This window comes from Tetrao urogallus (assembly GCF_951394365.1).
Source record: "Tetrao urogallus genome assembly, chromosome: Z".
Taxonomy (NCBI): domain Eukaryota; kingdom Metazoa; phylum Chordata; class Aves; order Galliformes; family Phasianidae; genus Tetrao; species Tetrao urogallus.
Window position 1 is genome coordinate 11778850 of NC_136816.1, and position 20511 is coordinate 11799360.

The 20511-nt window shown below is 38.2% G+C and overlaps 1 protein-coding gene across 1 annotated transcript in view; it reads left to right on the forward strand.

Moving 5' to 3' along the window:
• MSH3 (mutS homolog 3) overlaps positions 1 to 20511 on the forward strand; it is a gene marked incomplete at both ends in the record, with an annotated part of 110524 nt that overhangs the window by 7137 nt on the left and 82876 nt on the right. Inside the window, 3 exons of the mRNA XM_079548616.1 lie at positions 195 to 312; positions 1583 to 1728; positions 2431 to 2597. Coding sequence (XP_079404742.1) covers positions 195 to 312; positions 1583 to 1728; positions 2431 to 2597 — 431 coding nt within the window. The remainder of the gene's footprint in view (positions 1 to 194; positions 313 to 1582; positions 1729 to 2430; positions 2598 to 20511) is intronic.

Consider the following 20511-nt stretch of genomic DNA (forward strand, 5'->3'; position numbering starts at 1 on the left):
TAGTTAAAAGTAGACAGTGCATGAGGAAAAGATATGTGTTCCTGGGCTCATTAGCAGGACTGATGCTAGCCTCTGCTCTTCCTGTTCAGCTTTAATGATGCATTTTCCATTTGCGTATCTTAAAAGATCACAGAAAGTGTTTTAAAAAAAATTATAATGAGAGCTAATGTTGTTTCTTTTCTGTATGCCTGTAGGTTGGAGTAATAAAACAAATGGAAACTGCAGCACTGAAGGCTGCTGGAGACAGTAAAAGCTCTCTCTTCAGCCGGAAACTGACTGCTCTCTATACGAAGTCTACACTTATTGGAGAAGATATCCTTTTCAACTGAATTCATATTCAGACTCTAATAGTTGGTGTATGAGACTCTACAATATCACTTTATCACCAGAGTGTAGCATAAGTAGTTAGTAGCTGACAGGAAATAAAATTAAATAATAAAATAAATAATAAAATAAAACTGATATTTTTTTTTTTTGTTGTGGTAAAACATCATCCAGGCTTTATAAAGAATTTAATCTCCTCAGGGATTTAGGCTTATTGTAAAACAGTTAAGTTTTTGTTTCCTGTAGTTATTTCCTATGTGATCTTCCCAAGTCTTTAGTGTCTGAAGGTCTTGTTTTCAGTTAGGTGTTTGAACAAATGGAGAAGTTACAGTATTGGTAGTTCAGAAGAGTGTGAAGGAAGAATTGACTAGTGTCAATAATTTAAATGAAAAGAAAGTACTAAAATCAATGGACTTTTTAAAAAAAAGCTAGCAAGTTAAATCCTGAGAATATAAAGAAGGTGCAAAAAAAGATATGAAAACAGCTTTTTCCCAGGCACCTTGTTTTCTTATTTTTTTTCCTTTATTTTTCTTGTGCTCTTCTTTATCTCGGTTGTTGAGAAATTGAAGAACAAACATTAGTGTTTACTACATAAAAGAGCTAGAAAGATTGTTAGATTAATGCCCCTGTGACATTTAAGTTCGGGGAAGCAGATAACATAGTCCTAGGAGTTTGCTGGAAATGTTCTTATGTACATACAAACTCTTACAATGATTGGCAAAACGAGAAAGGCAGAATCAGGAATATGAACCAGGCTGGGTGACTGATATGCAACACATTTTGAACGAAATGAGTCTAGTGCTCCTTCTAAGGTGTACATTTTTGTTTAACTTGGAGTATTGCTAGCTCTTCAGCTATTTCGTGTTAGTGCGTTTTGTTCTTTCTGTGAAGTACATGTGTTTTGCAGACATGAAGGTGACAAGTGGGTAACAGCCCATGTGTGGCATCTAGCTATAGATATAACTGCTCTTGATTGGATGGGGAGGCCTGCAGACATAGCTGTGGATAGCTCTTTCATAAACTGATGAAATCTGCATCATGTAACTGTATATATAATATAAAAATGACCACTGACCAGTCCTCATGTTGATAGTCATCTCAAATTCACTATAGTGAAGGAGTAATACTAATAAAAGTGAAATAGACAGTCTGGCAATAGAATGAAAATTGTAGTTGAGAAGGACTTAAATCTAGGAAGACCTACATATAATCCACAAAAGTCTCTACTGTGTTGTTGTTTTTTTTTAATGTTTGCTACATGTGAACCCTCTGCTGAAGTTAGATGATTCTGTAGATGTTGAAGAGGTAACTGCAGATATCCCTGATAACTACCTCCTCTGTATTTGTGAAAATGGAGAAAATGCAAAACAGAAAAAGAAAGGTGACATTGTTGTAGGTGTTATGGTAAGTATCCCTGAGAAATCAGTATTCTAGGCATTTGTTTACTGTTTTTCTTAGAAGTGGGTTGTTGTCATCTTACAGTCATAACTGTTCTGTATTTCAGGCTCTGTTTTGTAACAAAGTTCAGCATAGGTGAGATATCTGTGTTTGGTAGTTTAATGCCTAAAAACTACAGAAAAGACTTGGAATTGATAGCTGGATATTCCTAATACTGTTTTTGCTGCCATGTCTCTTGAAAACATAGCCGTTTTAACTAAACACAGGAAAAGATTATTATGATTGTGTTTGCATTTGAATGTCCCACTGCAGCTGGGAGAGAACAATGAAAGTATGGATTAAGTGGCAGCTAGTTGCTAAGCTGAACTGAATTCCATGTATTTTCCATGGGCTCCCATTTCTGTGCATTTTTGCATAGTCCTTGATAGTAGTAAAATTCGAGCAATAGTAGACTTAGGATATCAATGACATATCTACATTTTTAAGGTATCATTATGGTTTGCCAAGACAAAGCTGCATAGTCTTTTGAACTCGCTGTCATGTTATGGATTTGAAGAAGATAATTGCATTTTTGATCTGTCACTTTCTTTAAATGTGGGGATGCTATGTAATTTTTTTAATATATACCATCAGTTTTCTTTCTGGCTTTGCTAAAATGCTACCTGAAAGTTTAACTCCCAAATGTTTATATATTATTTTATTTGACAGGCAGTCCAACCAACTACAGGAGAAGTTGTTTTTGACAGTTTTCAGGATTGTGCTTCTCGCTTAGAATTAGAGAGTCGGCTTTTACGCCTGCAGCCAGTTGAACTAATACTTCCATCCAGCTTGTCAGATCAATCTGAAAAGCTCATCAACAGTATAACCTCCATGAGGTATGTTCTGTGGTGATTTTGTTGTGGTATTTGATTTTCTGTTGTTGGTTTTGTTTTTAGTTACAGCTAAGCTATTGATGAGGTTCAGGTACAGAGGCAAGCATTGATGTGTAGTCTGCAAAGACCCTCTTAAAAATGGCTGTGGTTTGCTGCTGAGTACTCATTCTTCACTTGCATTTAGAGTGCAATTCATGTGTTTTGACTGAGCCTGTGAAAGGTTAGCATGCCTAAACATTTGTTGTTTTTGTTTACATCATTTTGATCCTTAATTCTTAATTGCATGTTTTGTTGGATTTATTTCAGAGCTGACATACCTATCTTTGGGATCTGAAAATAGTTTCCCTATGTCAGTAGTACTTGTTTGTCATAGTATTAAGATCTCTAAATGGCATGGAACAATTTTTCTACTAAAGTAGAACCTTACAAGAAAAAGTTTGCAACTGCAACTATTTTATTTTGTCTGTGCTATTACACTATCTTTAATTTGAATCCAGACTTGAACGGTATGATGACTGATCATCCATCTGTATTTTGAATACTCTTGGTGTCAAAGGTAAAGTTGTTTCACATTTTCATTATTAATTTTACTGTGGCATAAAGCCAGAAGAGGAAATAATTTGTAGGATGATAGATTAAGTGAATAAATGATTTCTCCGAACTTCTCTCCTTTTCCCTTCTTTTCCTTCCCTCCCCTCTTCCACAGAACTCTGGTTTATATAGAACCCACTTAGAGTTTGGCATTTCTGTTTTGAATGAAGTCACCAGAAAGGATATGTTTCCTCCTACGTGTTAATAAAATTGGAGCTAAAGAAAGCCAAAGAAAAATGAATGTATTACATAGGTGCAATTTTGTACCTGGGGGGAAGGCAGAAATGTCATTTCCTATATAGTAAAAATAGACAAATGCATCACTGCCACATCGATAGTAACCTGACAAATTTTCAACACTCTACCTTGACTACCTCACTTAAATTCACCCCTTGTCATCATCATGTATCTTCCTCTAATGGCCCAGACAGCTGATTGATTTAATCAGTGTGCTCTGTAGGTGTTCCTTTTCCACCTGCTAGTGTAATCCTTTGTCTCCTTCTTCAGGGAAAAACAGAAGTTGGGTGGTGTCATGGATGTACAGTCTAATTTCATGGAACTTGCACAAATGTTTCTGTATTCAGCTGTCAGTCTTTCAAGGGCTTGAGTGTTCTAGAAGCAAGAAAGGAAAAGAACTGAATACCTGGAAATGCACTTGGAAATCCTTGTTGGGGATCAAAAGAAAATATGTCCTGTGAAAGTGTCATATCCGGCACAATTCAGTGACATGTGAGCACTTGCAAAATCATAAGAAGTTGAAAAGATCTGTGCTTGACTATAGATGTACTGAACAAGCAATGTCAGTGTCTGTTCATGCAGTGCAATGGTTTGTTAAGTCTTGAGCAGACAAGGAAAGTATTCTTCCTATCAGGTCTGGAAGGAATAAATATTTTATAGTTACCAGCAGGTGTGCTTTTCTGTCACATTAATAACATTCTTTCTTTTTTGCAAATACAGGAATACATCCCAAATACTTAGAAATGTATCATGATGAAGATTAAAAATCTTTTTTTGGTTGTTCCAAGCATTGTGTATTGAGTTGTGGAATCTGCAGTAACGCAGAGTTTTGTCATGGACAAAGCAAGTTGATTTTTCAGAAACTATTTTAATTGTATGCTGAGGTAGTTCTGATGCAGATTTTAGAAAGCAGTGGTGTGTTTTCTTTTAATTGCATGCTGGTGAAAGTGTTAATAAGTAACTGGTCATTTCTATTACAAATGAAAAACATCTCCCAGTAGAGCAGATATTTGCGAGCAGATATTAGTTCGTTGGTTTTTTTTCCTTTATGGTAACTACCCCCAGATATTTAGAAAGTGTCTCTCTGGTCTAAATGTTTGTAATTACATGAGAGTGGTAAAAATAAAATATTCCTTCATTGTGCTTTGGTAGCCTCGCTTCCCAGAGATTTTACCACTAGAGGGCCCTGAAGTATTTAATAATAATTTAAGCGGTTTCAATATTCTCCTTTGTATAAAATTGCTACTTTACAAGCAGTAGCTTTCTTTTCTCATATATAGTGGATGATCTAAAATATTAATTTTGGTTGTGTTTTTTTTACTTTGTAATTTCACTCTTTGTCTGCATTTTTTTTCTAATAACTCACATTTGTTAGCTGGGAGAGATTAAATGGATTAAGTTTTTTAGAAGTTCTTTCTGACTAAAACCATAGGAACTGTGATCTTGTATTTCATCAGGGTTCATCTCATCTTTTATTTTTATAATGCATGGAAAGCAGGGCAATTTGTAGAAACAAAGTACAGATAGGAAAGAAAAATTTTCGTGTGAAATACACAGCTTGAAGTGATCAAGAAGTAGTAGAAGAGAAAAAGCTTTTCTTTCTGACTCTATGCAGATACCTTGTAAGAGTTGTACCAGTAGCTGAGTGACTTGGGGGGCAGTTTTGCACTTGGATATTGAATATTTGGATATTGGATATAATATTATTACATCAAGGTGATGTGAGCTAGGTCTCTGTTCTAAAATATATTTGAAGAAAGAGTAATAAAAATTTAGTAAAGATAATCTACTGCATCTTTATGTCAGTGGACATGATCAGTTGGTTGTACTGCAAGACTTGGAAGAATTTTCTTGCTTTCCATATTTTTCCTCTCTCTCTGTTTTAAAATTATAAAAAATAAATATGAAGAATATATACTAGTATATGTACTTATCTCTCTGCCATCAGTCTACAAAAATAGGACATACAAAATGTGCATATTTCTTTTATCTGTAATGCTTCACTTCCCTCTTTCTAGTCTATTTTGGCTGTCACCACAGCTATGTCCAAACTCAGCTAAATCACTCACAGTTTTTTAGTAGTGCTTCTATTTTGATATTGTGAACAGGACAATAAAACACCTGAGAAGTAGAGTACTGTTCTAACTTTGTTTTTAACAGAATAACTTACCAAAAATGTTTTAGTATCCTTATCTGGTTGACAATCACCTAGAAATATTTTGACTAAGGAGTGCTTCATTACAGTAGAAATCATTTCTGCTCATTCATCTAAAAACAGTTGTAAAGAATTTTGAGTTAGTCCAAACAAAAAAGTGGCCTCTTTCTTTACTTTTAAAGTTTTATGGAGTACAGTGATAACAATATGCAGTAATACTGTTAGGTACAGTGATAGTGTTAGGTACAGTGTTAGGTAAATGTGCTAATCGTGTAAAACACAGGATCACAGAATGGCCAGGGTTGGAAGGGACCTCAAGGATCATGAATCTCCAACCCCCCTGCAACATGCAGGGCCACCAATCTCCACGTTTAATGCTAAGGCTGCCCAGGCCCCCATCCAACCTGGCCTTGAACACCTCCAGGGACGGGGCATCCACAACCTCTCTGGGCAGCCTGTTCCAACACTTCACCGCTCTCTGGGTAAAGAATTTCCCCCTGATGTCCGACCTAAATCTCCCTTCCCTCAACTTAAAACCATTTCCCCTCATCCTACACATATCAACCCTTTCAAAGAGTTGATTCCCCTCCTGTTTGTAGGCTCCCTTTAGGTACTGAAAGGCTGCAATGAGGTCACCCTGTAGCCTCCTTTTCTCCAGGCTGAACAAGCCCAGCTCCCTCAGCCTGTTTTTGTAGGGGAGGTGCTCCAGTCCCCTGATCATCTTTGTGGCCTCCCCTGGTCCCTCTCCAACAGCTCCCTGTCTTTTTTGTACTGCGGGCTCCATACTTGGACACAGTACTCCAGATGGGGCCTCACATGGGCAGAGTAGAGGGGGACAATCACCTCCCTGTCCCTGCTGGCCACCCCTCTTCTGATGGAGCCCAGGATACCGTTTGCCCTCTGAGCCGCAAGAGCACACTGCTGGCTCATATTTTTTCATCTATCAAGACCCCCAGGTCCCTCTCCTCAGGGCTGCTTTCAAGGACCGCTCTTTCCAGCCTGTACTGATGCCTGGGATTCCTCTGGCCCAAGTGCAAAACTGTGCACTTTGCTGTGTTGAACCTCATCTGGTTCACCCGGGCCCACCTTTCCAGCCTCTCAAGGTCCCTCTGCATGGCATCCCTTCCTTCAAGCGTGTTGACCGCACCACTCAGCTTCACTACCGCTCGCTAAATCATTGCATATATGAATTTCCACATTTTGTATATGGCTGAAAACAAAGTCTTGCACTGGGAAGAATTTTTTAATCAGTTAAATGTCTGAAGCATTAGGAAAATGGTTTTAGTTAGAACAATCACAGGCATAGATATCAATATAGTGAACACAAGTAAAGTTGACTCTTACTGCCGAAATGAGCTAACTCAGATACTTGCATGATTTTGTAAACAGTGGAGCTTTAATCCAGTTGGTACGAAGACAGTTTAGCTGAAATGCACTTTTGTAGGGGAAAAAAGCCCTGTCTTAAAATCAGTAGGTTTGAAGGAAGCTAGACTCTTTGTAAAAGACTTTGTTTAACCATTTGGATTAAACTTTAGTATTTACCAACATGAGTAAGCTTTAAAGAGTAGTTTAATTTGCATTTTCTACTGGGTAAATTTTCCCCTTGGTAATTTAAAACTTGTGGAAGCAAATGTTTTGAAATGTATGATGTGGTTCCATGTTCATTTTGTTCCAGTATGTTGCAGTTTCAGGTGGTAAGTGAAATGGTCCTATTGCCAGTGTTATGACAGACATTGTCCATAAGAACGAGTCACTAGAAAGTGCTATTCAAGGGCATTGAACCTGAGGTCAGTCCTGGTGGCAAGCCTTCGTTCAAAAGCAAACCTTAAGTTAAAAGTAGCTTATGGAAAATGGTTCAGAACAAACTGTTCTGGCAGGTACTGTTCTGTTCCCGAACCCTTACTAACATCTGTTTGCAAGTGCTGGCTGGATTTGAGGAAAATCTTTTAACACTTTTAGTTTCCTTTTTTTTCTAGAAAACTAAGAAAAGATTCTTCCTTGCCAATACATGCATATGCACTGTGTTTTGTACTCCAAGCTCTTCCTAGTCAAGAGTCAGTATCCATTCTCCTTTATGACTGCTGCATTAACAGTTAGTCTATCCTGGTCTCCCTGAAATCCTTCCCCTTTGGTTGTTCTATTTCTCCTTGTGTATCCATTTTTCTGTTTCATTGAAAAATTTGGCACTTTTGTCCTGCTAGTCTGAAGATGTCCCAGGGCTTCTCTTCATATTTTCTTCCCATTTGCCCTTTTTATGTGAAAGGTGTTAATGTGTTATTCTGTGACATTCTTTGACAAGTATTGCACCTTCATCTTCAAAGCACCATTCCATCCAAGTCTGCACTGTTGTTTATCTGTTTGTTTTTTAACATGCTCTATTAGATGTCTGGCTGAGAATCTAAAATTGGGACGGCATGGTAAATAATCTTGTCTGCGTCCTCGGATTCCTCACTTTATCCTGCTTGCAGACCTTGTCGACTTTCTACTAGCTTGGGCCTGCAATGTGGGAGGCTGTTTTGACATAGATTTCAATCAATGCTGCTTTACTTTTGCTTAAACTGGAGTTGATTATTGTTGCTCTGTAGTATAGCTAAGATTTATTAACTCATGATTATGGCATCCAGGTTTCTGTTTTTGCTTCAGTACTGCAGTATTGCTTTTGGCCTGGATATTGCTCCTTGGAATTGCCTTCTCAAATCCATTCTTAACTGACCTCCTGACAGATGCTGTCAAATTACCCCTGGACTGAAACCCTCAAGTAATTCATCTTCCATCATTACATGCAAGGCAGGCTTTGTATTTAAGATCTTCTGCTTACACCGAGTCATTAAAGTGCTAAATACCCCTCTTACTTAACAATGTTTTCTGCCTTTACCTTTGTGTCAGTTGTGGTCACGGATGGATGGCTGAGGTTGGCAGGGACCTCTGAACCCATCTGTCCCAGCCATTGCTCCAGCAGGGACAGCCAGAGCATGGTGCCCAGAAATAAGAGATGTCTTTTGTCTTTTTTTTTCAATGTATTCAGTGCTATAATAGAATAGAAGAAAATGCTCAGGGTTCCAGGAAATGTGAAGTACAGTCATCTTTTAAGTTAATTTGTAAAGGGCATGGGAGCAAGCTATGGCAAATTTAATACATCTATTGGTCTGTAGTGCTACTCATTATGAATTATTCTTATAGATAGTTATGAGTTTGTCACGAGTAAACAGGTAGCAACTCAGCTGCAGTTAACTCAGTGAAAGCATAGAAATGAATTTACAGTGCATTTAGTTTTACAAATCTTTATCTGTGGCTAATGATCGCTGAGATCAGAGAATGCATTAATAAAGTTAATACTGAAGCTTTTTTAAAAAGAAGGTAGATGTTATGTGCATCTTAATAAAGGAACAAGGAGGGAGAGGCTTGTAAAGGCAACACCAAGACACTAAATGGTTACAACAAGAGAAAACAGTTATGCAAATGAAATTGCTAAACAGCAAAAAGTATCTGAAGAGTGGATCATCTAGAAACTAATAGTCTCACAGTTTATATAGTTTGTAATATTCTCATGGATTTTTATGTGAAAGGCAAGATGTGACATATATATTGAGAATGCTTTGTATAAATGGATGGTACAAGTAGTGGAATTTGCAGCAGGAAAAAAAAAGCAAATCAAGTATGAAAACAGCAAGTGAGCTATTTTCTGTAAATAAAAAAAACAAATGCATCATCGAACAGATGTTTATGGATTAAAGAGGCTTTTTGCACTGCTAATAATCCAATTCATGTTCTGGGCAACTCAGTTGTACAGAGAGCTGTTTGAAGAAAATTGGTCATGTCATAGCTTACTTGGCTTGAACGCACAGGAAAAAAAAAAGTATTATCAAATCATTGTTAGATGATGCTTTTCCACTTGAACTTGTTGCAATCATTAAACAGATGCCGTTCTCACAGAATCACAGAATGGCCTGGATTGGGACCCCAAGAATCATGAATCTCCAACCCTCCTGCCACAGGCAGGGCTGCCAACCTTCCCATTTAATACCAGACCAGGCTGCCCAGGACCCCATCCAACCTGGCCTTGAACACCTCCAGGGACGAGGCATCCACAGCCTCTCTGGGCAGCCTGTTCCAGCACCTCACCACTCTTTACTATGAGTAAAGAACTTCCCCCTGACATCCAACCTAAATGTTCCCTCCCTCAACTTAAAACCATTTCCCCTTGTCCTGCATTCATCTACCCTTTCAAAGAGTTGATTCCCCTCCTGTTTGCAGGCTCCCTTTAGGTACTGAAAGGCTGCAATGAGGTCACCCCGCAGCCTTCTTTTCTCCAGGCTGAACAAGCCCAGCTCCCTCAGCCTGTTTTTGTAGGGGAGGTGCTCCAGTCCCCTGATCATCTTTGTGGCTCTCCTCTGGTCCCTCTCCAACAGCTCCCTGTCTTTCTTGTACTGGGGGCTCCATACTTGGACCCAGTACTTCAGATGGGGCCTCACAAGGGCAGAGTGGAGGGGGACAATCACCTCCCTGTCCCTGCTGGCCACCCCTCTTCTGATGGAGTCCAGGATACCATTTGCCTTCCTAGCTGCAAGAGCACACTGCTGGCTCATGTTAGGCTTTTCATCTATCAAGACCCCCAGGTCCCTCTCCTCAGGGCTGCTCTCAAGGACCGCTCCTTCCAGCCTGTACTGATGCCTGGGATTCCTCTGGCCCAAGTGCAGAACCTTGCACTTTGCTGTGTTGTACCACATTAGTTTCACCCGGGCCCGCATATCATATCTCAGTATCATAGTTCATTATTTTATTCCATGGCATTGCTAATGTAAGGTGTAAATCTGTTCTGACAAATTGCTTCTGTGTAAAAACAACTTGTCCACTGCCTTCCTTACTGCCTTTCACAGATTAAGACATAGCACAGGCATATAGCACCCTTTGGATGCAATTACTGTTCTGTTATATGCAGACTTGTCATTAGAAAAATGTGCTAAGGAAGCTGCAAAGCATTATGTCTGAATACAGTGCAAATGTTCTTAGAGACCTTTTCTCAATGTGGGTTATTCTAGATAAAAAAAAAAGGTAACAGCTGTCCTTTGGATGCCTTGCCCAGCCCACCTGTTCAAGTAAATTCCTCCAGGCAAAAGAGAAGCTTTGTGCGCTGATAAGTGTCCCCAGTTGTTCATTACTGTTTTGGAGGTGCATTGTTTTTCACGATTGCAAGCTACATGAAAAATGTGTTGCACTCAGAAGCTGTATTTGTGGTATTCTTGCACTGATTGGTCATATTTGTCGATTAGTAGTTCATTCTGTATTTTGGTTTTCTTTCTTCCCCAGAAGTTGAGACAGAAATTGTTAAATGAAAAATGATTAAATTTATTTTGATGGTAGTACAGCTTCTTACAGTCAAACATTAACATTTTAATTATAAAAAAGCATCGTATTGATAGCAGGAAAACTAGAATGTTCTTGTTTCATGTTTTGGCACTTATTTGATTTATTGTTATAGGAAAGAGCAGAAACTGTATAAGAAAGATACATGTAAGTAATTCTACTTTTTTTTCATTGTCATCTATTGTGATTGTTATATTGTTACTAATTTATCTCTATACGTGTTTATATTATTGACTGTTTGACTTCTCACATCACCTATACCAGGGAAGAATGCTGAAGCTTGTAATTTCAAATTCAGATGGGAGTCTGGAGCTCTGCATCTCAGTCTTTCTGGAGGTGGCACCTCCATGCTGAGGTGCTACTGATTCTGTTACTGGGGGAAGAAGGGGTAACAGCAACCAATTAACAACAGCAAATTTTCCTCAGATATCTGTAAGAAAAATAATTGTGATATGTTAGTTGCCTTGGTGGTTTACAGTTAATTACCAAGTAAATTACCAAATTTGATAATCCTTATTTGGAGGGACAGATTGCATTTACTTTTGAAAGTCTTTGAATTTGAGATTAGAGGTCCCTGCTCTGATTAAAGATACTGACGTGGCATTGTTACTGGGAGTGTGATTCATACTAGTAAGTTAATTTCCAGATTTTCAAATAATGCAAGTATTATTTGAAGAAGTGAACATTTACTGATGGAAATCTGCTTTGCTAATGAGGTAGCAGAGATGTTACACACGTCAGATATTTTTCATAGCAGAGCAGGTGATTACATCTGTCAGGAATGTGTAATATGGGAGTTGTGCAGTTGTAGTCATTTTAGAGATCGCATACTTCACTGAGATGGCAAGGGAATTCACATATTCTTGCACTCTGCTAAAGTTGTGTCACCTTTATTAAAGTACAGGTTAAGTTACTTACAAAAGTGTTGAATATCCCAGCAACTCTAATTGTCCAGATACTGTGGAGTACAGATACTGGACAAGAACAAAATGTTAGGGTTTTTTCTTCTTAATAATACCCAAACCTCAGGCAGAACTGCTAATTCTGTTTAAATGAAAGTGACTTTTGAGTTAAGTTGTTTTATAAGGATACAATTGCTTCAGTACTTTGCTGTTATTAAATCCGTACCATACGCAATCCTGCATGTTGACTGTTCCAAGGTAACTTCCAGGGGGCCTGTTCTGTGTTTTAAATTTGAAATTAGTTTTCATCAAGCAGATATATAGCTGGACTTCTGCAAAGCTGAGTGCATATTTACAGTTTCATGCACTATGGAGGAGCTAACATATGATGAAGCTTCACATAGATATAAAAGATGCTAACCTTTACCAGGACATACTCAGGACATGAGTTGCTCATTTTCCCTTGTTCCAGATGTCACTGAAGATGCTGAAGTAACCAGCAGCTATACTCCATATGTTTAAATGGAGAAAAATTCGTAAGCTCTTAAACTATCATACTTTTTTTGTTTGTTTTTAGCAGACTATGTAAGTATGGTATCTTTGTTAAAGTCTTAGCATTTTCAAAATAGCAGCTTCTCTTCTGTAATTTATTCTTCTTTGAAGTTCACTTGGGACATCAATCTTCAGTTGTGAAACAGTGACATCATGGACAGTTGGATACATTATTTTCTCAGATTTTACATCTCCTTCCCTTATCTCCTGCCATCATTGTTAGTGCTAAGAGTTAGAAATTCATCCATTGTAATGAAATCAATGTAGCAGTGTAAGTGAGGGTAATAGTGTGGAAAAAAAAAAGACTGAAACTCTGCATATTTGGCATATAAAAGTGATTCTAAAGAGAGGAGAAGATGAATTTCCTCTTAATGTGTCCATCATCCCACCCATCCTGAGTTATGGAAGGGACAAAGGCCATGAAATGGCTTGAATTCTTGAACTGCATTCTTCCTCTTTGTTTATATTGTGCCTAATTCTCAGCTGAAAAATAACTGTCTGCCTCTCCATCCCTTCCTCCCATCCTTTTACGCCTATGCTACCTGTTTTCGTGAGTCTCTGCCACCTCTTCATGTCTCTGCTGTTTTGTCTGCGGTCTCTAGACTGCTTTTTTCCTCGTCTCCAGGCGTATTTCATGTACTCCTTGACAGTGCCAACCAGTACATTGCATTTTGCTGCACCTGCCGTTATGCAAAGTCAAGGCTGACACAGATCTTAAGACTTTGTACTTTAAGCTGCCTCACTGAAGGTTTTACTGCTTTTGAGCTATGCATTTCACTTTCTACTAAACATATTTCATCAGGACTTGGGGAGAGTTCAAGAGAATATTGAGAGGAGCAAGGATATATTCAGTGTATATGCATTGTTGCATTTGCAGTGAAAGATTTCCTGGTATACTGGAGAGAGGGGAAGAAGGAAAAGACTGAACAAAGCCTTTAATTTATGAGGAACATGTGATCAGTTTTGTAGCTGTCAAAAATCCTTACTTACAGTATTAATTGATGTGTTAAACTGTTTTAATTCTCTGAAAAGATTGCACATGGATTTGCATCTTTAAGTGGAGAACTTAAGCCTCCTGATAAAACATTCTACATATATTACAAATGCAGCATACTTGTTATTCCTCATATCCTTGACTAAAAAATGCTTTGTCTCTGAAACCTCATTAAAGGATTTTTATTTTGAGTACATCTGTGTAATATTATACACATATAATATACTTGTTTTACTACTTGTATGCAGATGTGCTGTAAGGGGTTTTGTAAACTCCTTGCCCATGAAAAAATGTATCTGCTTCATGATGAATTCACAGCTGTAACAAGAAAAGTATCCAGCTTACAGAGTGCTTAAAAAAATCTGAAACTAAGGAAGACTGTAAAATGATGATTGGGCTTTGCTTTTGTCTCCTCTGAATCTGAAAGAATGTCTGTTTTCCTGGGCAAGTTTTAAAGATTTTTAATTGATTAAGGTTAACATCTCCACCAAAGCTCTTACGGTCTACTTGTGCACACAGCAGCATTTTGAGGAAAGTTGTCAGTGCTTGATTTACATTTGATTGATGAAAATTGTCAGTCAATCTAGAAAATGCTGTTCCTTTTTTGAGTATTTTATGGTCAGATTGACCTAGTAACATTCTCTGTTCAGGCAAACATTTAAATTTGAAGAGTGGGAACTGAATGTAGCATAGAGAACTGTGTTGTCTTTTCTCTAACCCACAGAAGCCAGGAATGTTTCTCCTTTCTGCTAGATTACTTTATAGCAGAAAGTAAGTAAGTAAGAAAGAAAGTAAGGTTTGCAGAGCAGAGGCTCTGTGAAAGATGTCTTTCTCATCAGACTTAAATACTCACTGACTTGTATAGAGGCAACAAGATGCAGAACACATTGCTGAAAACAAGAGGGAAAGTATTGAAAATAAAGTATATAGTGGTACATGCTTATTTGTCTAATCTGGTGAAAAATAAAATGTTGCCCAGGGCTCAGACACAGCCAGTATCAGACTACAGTCTCACTCTGACATGAGAATTTGAATACAAATGCCTTTGGGTTTCCTGAGTAAATAAATGCTTTCATAACTGACATAATCAAATGCAGTTAGGATGAGTTTGTGTTAACTTATTTTTTGAAGAGCATGTTTTCAAATAGTTTGTAGCTTTTTGCTCAAAAGTATAATGTAATTTTTGTGAACCTTTGCTCACAAAAGAGTGACAGCTACTAACTCTATCAAATGAAAAAAACTGTAATGCAAAGTTACAGTTGTTGGTTAAGATACCTGGGCTTATGCTGTCTTATATAATGTAGGATCTCAATTACATAGATAAAATGCCTCATTTATGATCCAGTCATTCAGATAATGTAGGAATCTGAACCTACGTTCTGTTTGAGCCTGACATTTCATATGATTCATCAGTTGGATACTGAATTTGAAGAGGAAGCTTTGGTGATAATATGGAAGATATGAGAAAAGAGCTCTGTAACTTAGCATGAGTGTAAGACCTTTGCAATACAATAGATCATTTTGGAGACAGAAGTGCTATAAAAAGCGTAAGTAAGGACAGCAATGAGTCAAACACCCTCAGCTGTGACATGAAAGGATAATTAACTCTCTTTCTTGACTGCATCCATCCATTCAATACCTGACTCAGCAAAGGCAGCAGGGACACTTGTGATGTGGGCCACTGAGAAGCAGATGAGTGTGACTAATCATTATGTTTCTAATTCTCATAGTGTTATAATTTGCAGAATAGTTCTAGCCTGTTCATATTGTAGATTCAGGGACAATGTATGTCAGAGTTATTTCAAGGGGTGTCGTGTTCCAGGGTAAGAGAAGGATCCCATTGCTATTTGTTCAGGGTGCATATGTCATTTTTAGAAGTGTTCTCCATGCAAATAAAGGGCTACCTGTTACCAATCAGTTACATTTGACTCTTGCTGTTATATTAGCTGCTTCTGAAATGGTTTAAAAGAAAATATGAACTTCAATGAAAATAACACATTATACGTTATGTAGATTTCTGATGCTACAAAGGTGAATAGAAATTTGCATGGCAGTTTATTCAACCTGTGATGTATAATTAGCATATTAGCAAATGTGTTTAATCAAAAAGCAACGTGTTACATATAAAGGCTTTGATATGGTCCCACACAACATTCTTGCCTCTAAATTGGAGAGACATTGGGGATGGACTGTCCAGTTGATAAGGATTTGGCTGAATTGGGTGCATTCAAAGAGGGTAATCAAGATCTCAGCATCCAAGTGGAGACAGGTGATGAGTGGTGTCCTGCAGGGGCCTGTCTTGGCACTAGTACTCTGCAGTTTTGCAGATGACACCAAACTGACCGGAACAGTTGATATTTTAGAAGGAAGGGATGCCATCCAAAGGGATCTGGACAAGTTTAAGAGTGAACGTCATGAAGTTTAACAGGCAAAGTTTAACAGGCTAAGTGCAAAGTCCTGTACCTGTGTTGGGAAATTCCTTAGTATGAATATAGACTTAGGGATGATGATGGAGAGCAGCCCTGTGGAGAAGTACTTGGGGATAGTGGTGGATGAAAAATTGGATGTAAACCAGCATAAGGTACCTGCAGCACAGAAAGCCAACTGTGCTTTGGGCTGCATCTAAAGAAGCATGGCCAGCAGGGTGACGGAGGTGATTTTCTCCTCTTTGTTATTGTCACTCTTTGTAATTGTATACCTCTCTAAATTTTCGGGTTTTTTTAGTATTTATCTCAAAGCATGATCATAGATGTTTATGAGGACGGGTATATTTTCAGATGCCGGTATTTCATAATTTTCTGCATGTAGAATGTAGACTACCACCTTTTATATTATGCTTGGTGAAGGGAATTCCTGTGTTTTAGGACTGTTCTTCATAGACAGATTTCACTATACTATGGCAAAAACTTTCAGTATTTTAAAATACAGGATCTGAATAATGTGTCTCTTGATTTTTCTCAGTTGTGTGCTAAAATGCCTTTTCTGACAAAAATGAACAGTTTCATTTTATAGTTTTTTTTCTCTATTCCTCTGGCATTGTCAACAGTTAATATGTAGATAATAATATGAATTTTATTCTTCAGTTTCCCTAAATCAAGTCTTGAATTATTTACTCTCACTTATTAGATTTTTTCATTAGTAACTAATAGAATACAGTATTTTTTTTTAAATTCTGTCACTTTTAGAAAACAAACTAACAAATGCAAAAAATTCTGTCACTTCTATTTTCAGTTCAGTTCTACAGAGATGGTATGCAGTCATATGGTAATGAAAATTACATTTTGGACTGAACACTTGTCAGAGAGAACATTCACTTAAAGTGAGGCCTCCAAAGTGTTAACATGAGATAAATTCAGTCTTGGTTTCAAATTCTTGTCTCTTTTTTCATTTTTCCTTCTAAACTCTACCATTAAACTTATGCTGCCTTCATCTGTTTTCCTTTAAATATATTTTATATTTGTAAAATAGTTTAACTTGCATTGTTGCTGTTGCCTCCTTTATCATAAATCCTAGCTTGGAAGGTATGTGGTATACAGCATCTGTATGTTACAAACTAGAGTAAATCATGGGGAAGGATGATTTCCTTACTTTTTTATTCGTGTTAACTTTTCATAGAATGTGAAGTCAAGGTAGATACCCATTCATGGTTAAAATGTGCCACTCCTAATTACAGGAATATGGCAGTGAGATGAAAATTTGTGTATGGAGGGCATAATTATTAACGCTCTTCATATTTACTATATTAGAAATGTCAGTGTGTTTAAGCATCTTTGTATATCTCACAGGAAAGCCTGAAATAATTTGTTGAAAAATTAACAAGTTCATTTCATCACATTTAATGGATTCTTAAATCTCTATCAGCTTATCAAAGGAAACATTAATTGAAAGTGTAATTGACTAGCCAGCTGTTACATGAGCTGTTCCATGTTTTCTGTCCAGCAGCCTCTATTAAAAATGTTACAAAACATGTAAAGCTCTTTTTCTGAGATGAGAAGCTGAGCAGATGAGAAATTTCCTGTGCCAAATTCTCCTAACACTGGGAGGTTTAAATGATATCTTTTTAGTTGAATGCTGGGTGACCAGTACCTATGGACACACACTGCTTTTGTATGGAAGCAGGCTGTTGTTAATTGACGTAGAAATAACTTTTAAAACAGGAAGTGCACAGATAGAGCACCAGAATACTTTGTTCCCAGAGGCGAGTATTGCATGACTAAAGGAGGAGTAGCTGGAAAGCTGCCTGACAGAAAGGGACCTTGTTGTAATGATGGACAGTTGGCTGAATATGAGCCAAGAAGACCAGTGGCATCCTGGTTTGTATCAGGAATGGTGTGGTGAGCAGGACTAAGAAAGTAATCCCACCCCTGTGTTCAGCATTGGTGAGGCCTCACCTTGAGTACTGTGTTCAGTTTTGGGCACCTCAGTAAAGGACACTGAGGTGCTGGAGCAGGTCCAAAGAAGGGCAACAAGGCTGCTGAAGGGCTTGGAAAATATGCCCTATGAGGAGCAACTGAAGGAACTGGGGCTGTTTACACTGGGGAAGAGGAGACTGAGGGGAGACCTTATTGCTCTCTTCAAATACCTCAAAGGAGGTTGCAGTGAGAGCAGGGTTGGTCTCTTCTCACTGGTGACAAGTGACAGGACGAGGGGAAATGGCCTCAAGTTGTGCCAGGGGAGGTTTAGGTTGGATATCAGGAAAAACTTCTTTAAAAAAGGGTGGTTAAGCACTGGAATAGGCTCTCCAGGAAGGTGGTTGAAGTCACCATCCCTGGATGTGTTTAAAATCAGTTTGGATATTGTGCTCTGGGCCATGATTTAGTGGATGGTTGTTAGAGTTAGGGTAGTATGGTTAGGTTGTGGTTGGACTTGATGATCTTGAAGGTCTTTTCCAACCTGAGCAATTCTGATTCTATGTGGATGAGTTTTCCTTATTATATACTAGAAATCCTGTGTCAGCAGCGTGTTTCTGAAGTTTTGGTCCTGTGTTTGGCATGTGTCCGGCATGTGCTGAAGAAGAGATCTTATCAAATTGAGCAGAGGGCTGAAGTACCTCTCCCATGAAGAAAGGTTGAGTGAACTGGGCTTGTTTAGCTTGGAAAAGAGACTTTCAGTACTTGACAGGAGCATATAAACAGGAGGGGCAACAGCTGTTTATGAGGGTGGATAGTGATAGGACAAGAGGGAATGGTTTTAAACTAAGATAGGGGAGGTTTAGGTTAGATATAAGGAGGAATTTTTTTGACACAGAGAGTGGCGAAGCACTGGAACAAGTTGCCCAAGGAGGTTGTGGATGCCCCATCCCTGCAAGGCATTCAAGGCCAGGCTGGATGTGGCTCTGGGCAGCCTGGTCTGGTGGTTGGTGACCCTGCACAGAGTAGGGAGTTTGATCGTTGTGGTCTTTTTCAACCCAGACCATTCTGTGATTCTATGATTGTTATATGTTAACATCCAAAAACATACAGGTCTTTACTGCATGGGTTGAATGTGTTTTGTCCTTTAAGTTTACAGTGTTCATTCCAAGTACACAAGGGGCCTTAATGGAATCATTTGTTACTCTAGTTTTCTTTTCGTGAGCTGGTTGCTAAAAGTGCTGTAGAAGCACCACAGCTGGATCTTTCCTTGAAAAGAAGATATGGCTTAGAAGGTATAGACCATCTACAGTGGCAAACTTTGTAGTAACATACATTTTCATTATTGAAGCTTCTTCAAAACACTGTGGGTTTCATTTGCAGGTGGAGATGCTGAATATTTTATTTATGATCTGTAATTACATCTGCAGTTACAAATGTTGAGAGTTGCATGATCTTTTTATAGCATAATATTTTTATTTCTGTACAGTTAGATGGAACTTGAATATGTTAGATATTCCAAACATTGATCTTCCAAATAGAGAGGGGGAAAAAAAAATAAGAAAAACATGGTAGATTGAATAGTTACATAATCTGTCATATCCTTTCAGTTGGAGTCAGTTCAAATGATGCTGTCAAAGGCATGAGAGGAAAATGAAACGTGAATAGCTAGCTATGCATGCCAGAAATCAAAATATAAGAGACTTTGTGCCACACTCTCAGTAGAGAAATATGGTTAAATAATCAGCTTAAATTGAATGCCCTGTCCTGTTCTGTGTGACGTTATCCCAGAGCAAGTGGGAATGCATATCTCTTCCTCACCTAGTTACTGGATAATCGAAGTTCTCTAAGTCAGGATACTACAAAGAGAATTTCTGCATGGAAAATGAGTCTCTTTTCCAAAGAGCATCCACAGCTCAGAACCTTAATTGAGTCTCAGATATGTGAGAAGGAATTTATACAAGTAGATGCTGTGTAAGATCACAGTGTGGTCACAGTCCAACTCTAGAACCATAATTATTCCAGCCTCTGCTCATTTCTGAGCTCATCTCTTTCCTACAACACAGAGCAAGCAGCTTAGTAAATGGTGTCAAGTAAGAAAGGCTGCTTGGCTAGCCCATATGTCCTTGTTCTAATTTGTGGAGGTAAGCTGTGTCTGGCTTATATTGCATTTAATAGCTTTCACAGTTTGGTTGAATCATTTATTTCTTTGAATCCTGGGAAAAAGTGGCTTGGATAGGATTTCTGGAGGTAATTTTATTTAACCTTGTGCTCAAGGCGGGGTTGTCTTCAGTGTTAGATCAGGTCACACATAGTTTAGCCCAGCTTGGAAAATCCTCGGGAATGGCAGAATCCCCAGGGTGTCTCTACCAGCTTTTACCTTGCTTAACTGGTTTTGTGGGGAAGATTTTTTTTTCTCAAGTCCAAGCACTATTTTGAATACATTGCAACTTGTGGCCGTCTGGTTTTGTCCTTTCACTGTGTGCCTCTAACACATTTCTGTTCCAGGATTTTTTATATGCCTTTCAGGTAGGAGTCGCCGCCTTATTTTTCTCCCTATCAAGTAGGCCCAGTTTATTTAATCTGTCTTCATTTGATTAGCTCACTAATCACGTTAGAGCTGCCCCTCTGTATTTCATCAGTTTATTGATGTGTGCCATATACTGGAGGTCCAAACTGGTAGGTCTTACAAATTAAAAAAAAAAAAAAAAAAAAGTGAAATACTCATTTCTCTTTGTTTCATCATACTTGGCCCAGTGTAGCCCAGTATGAG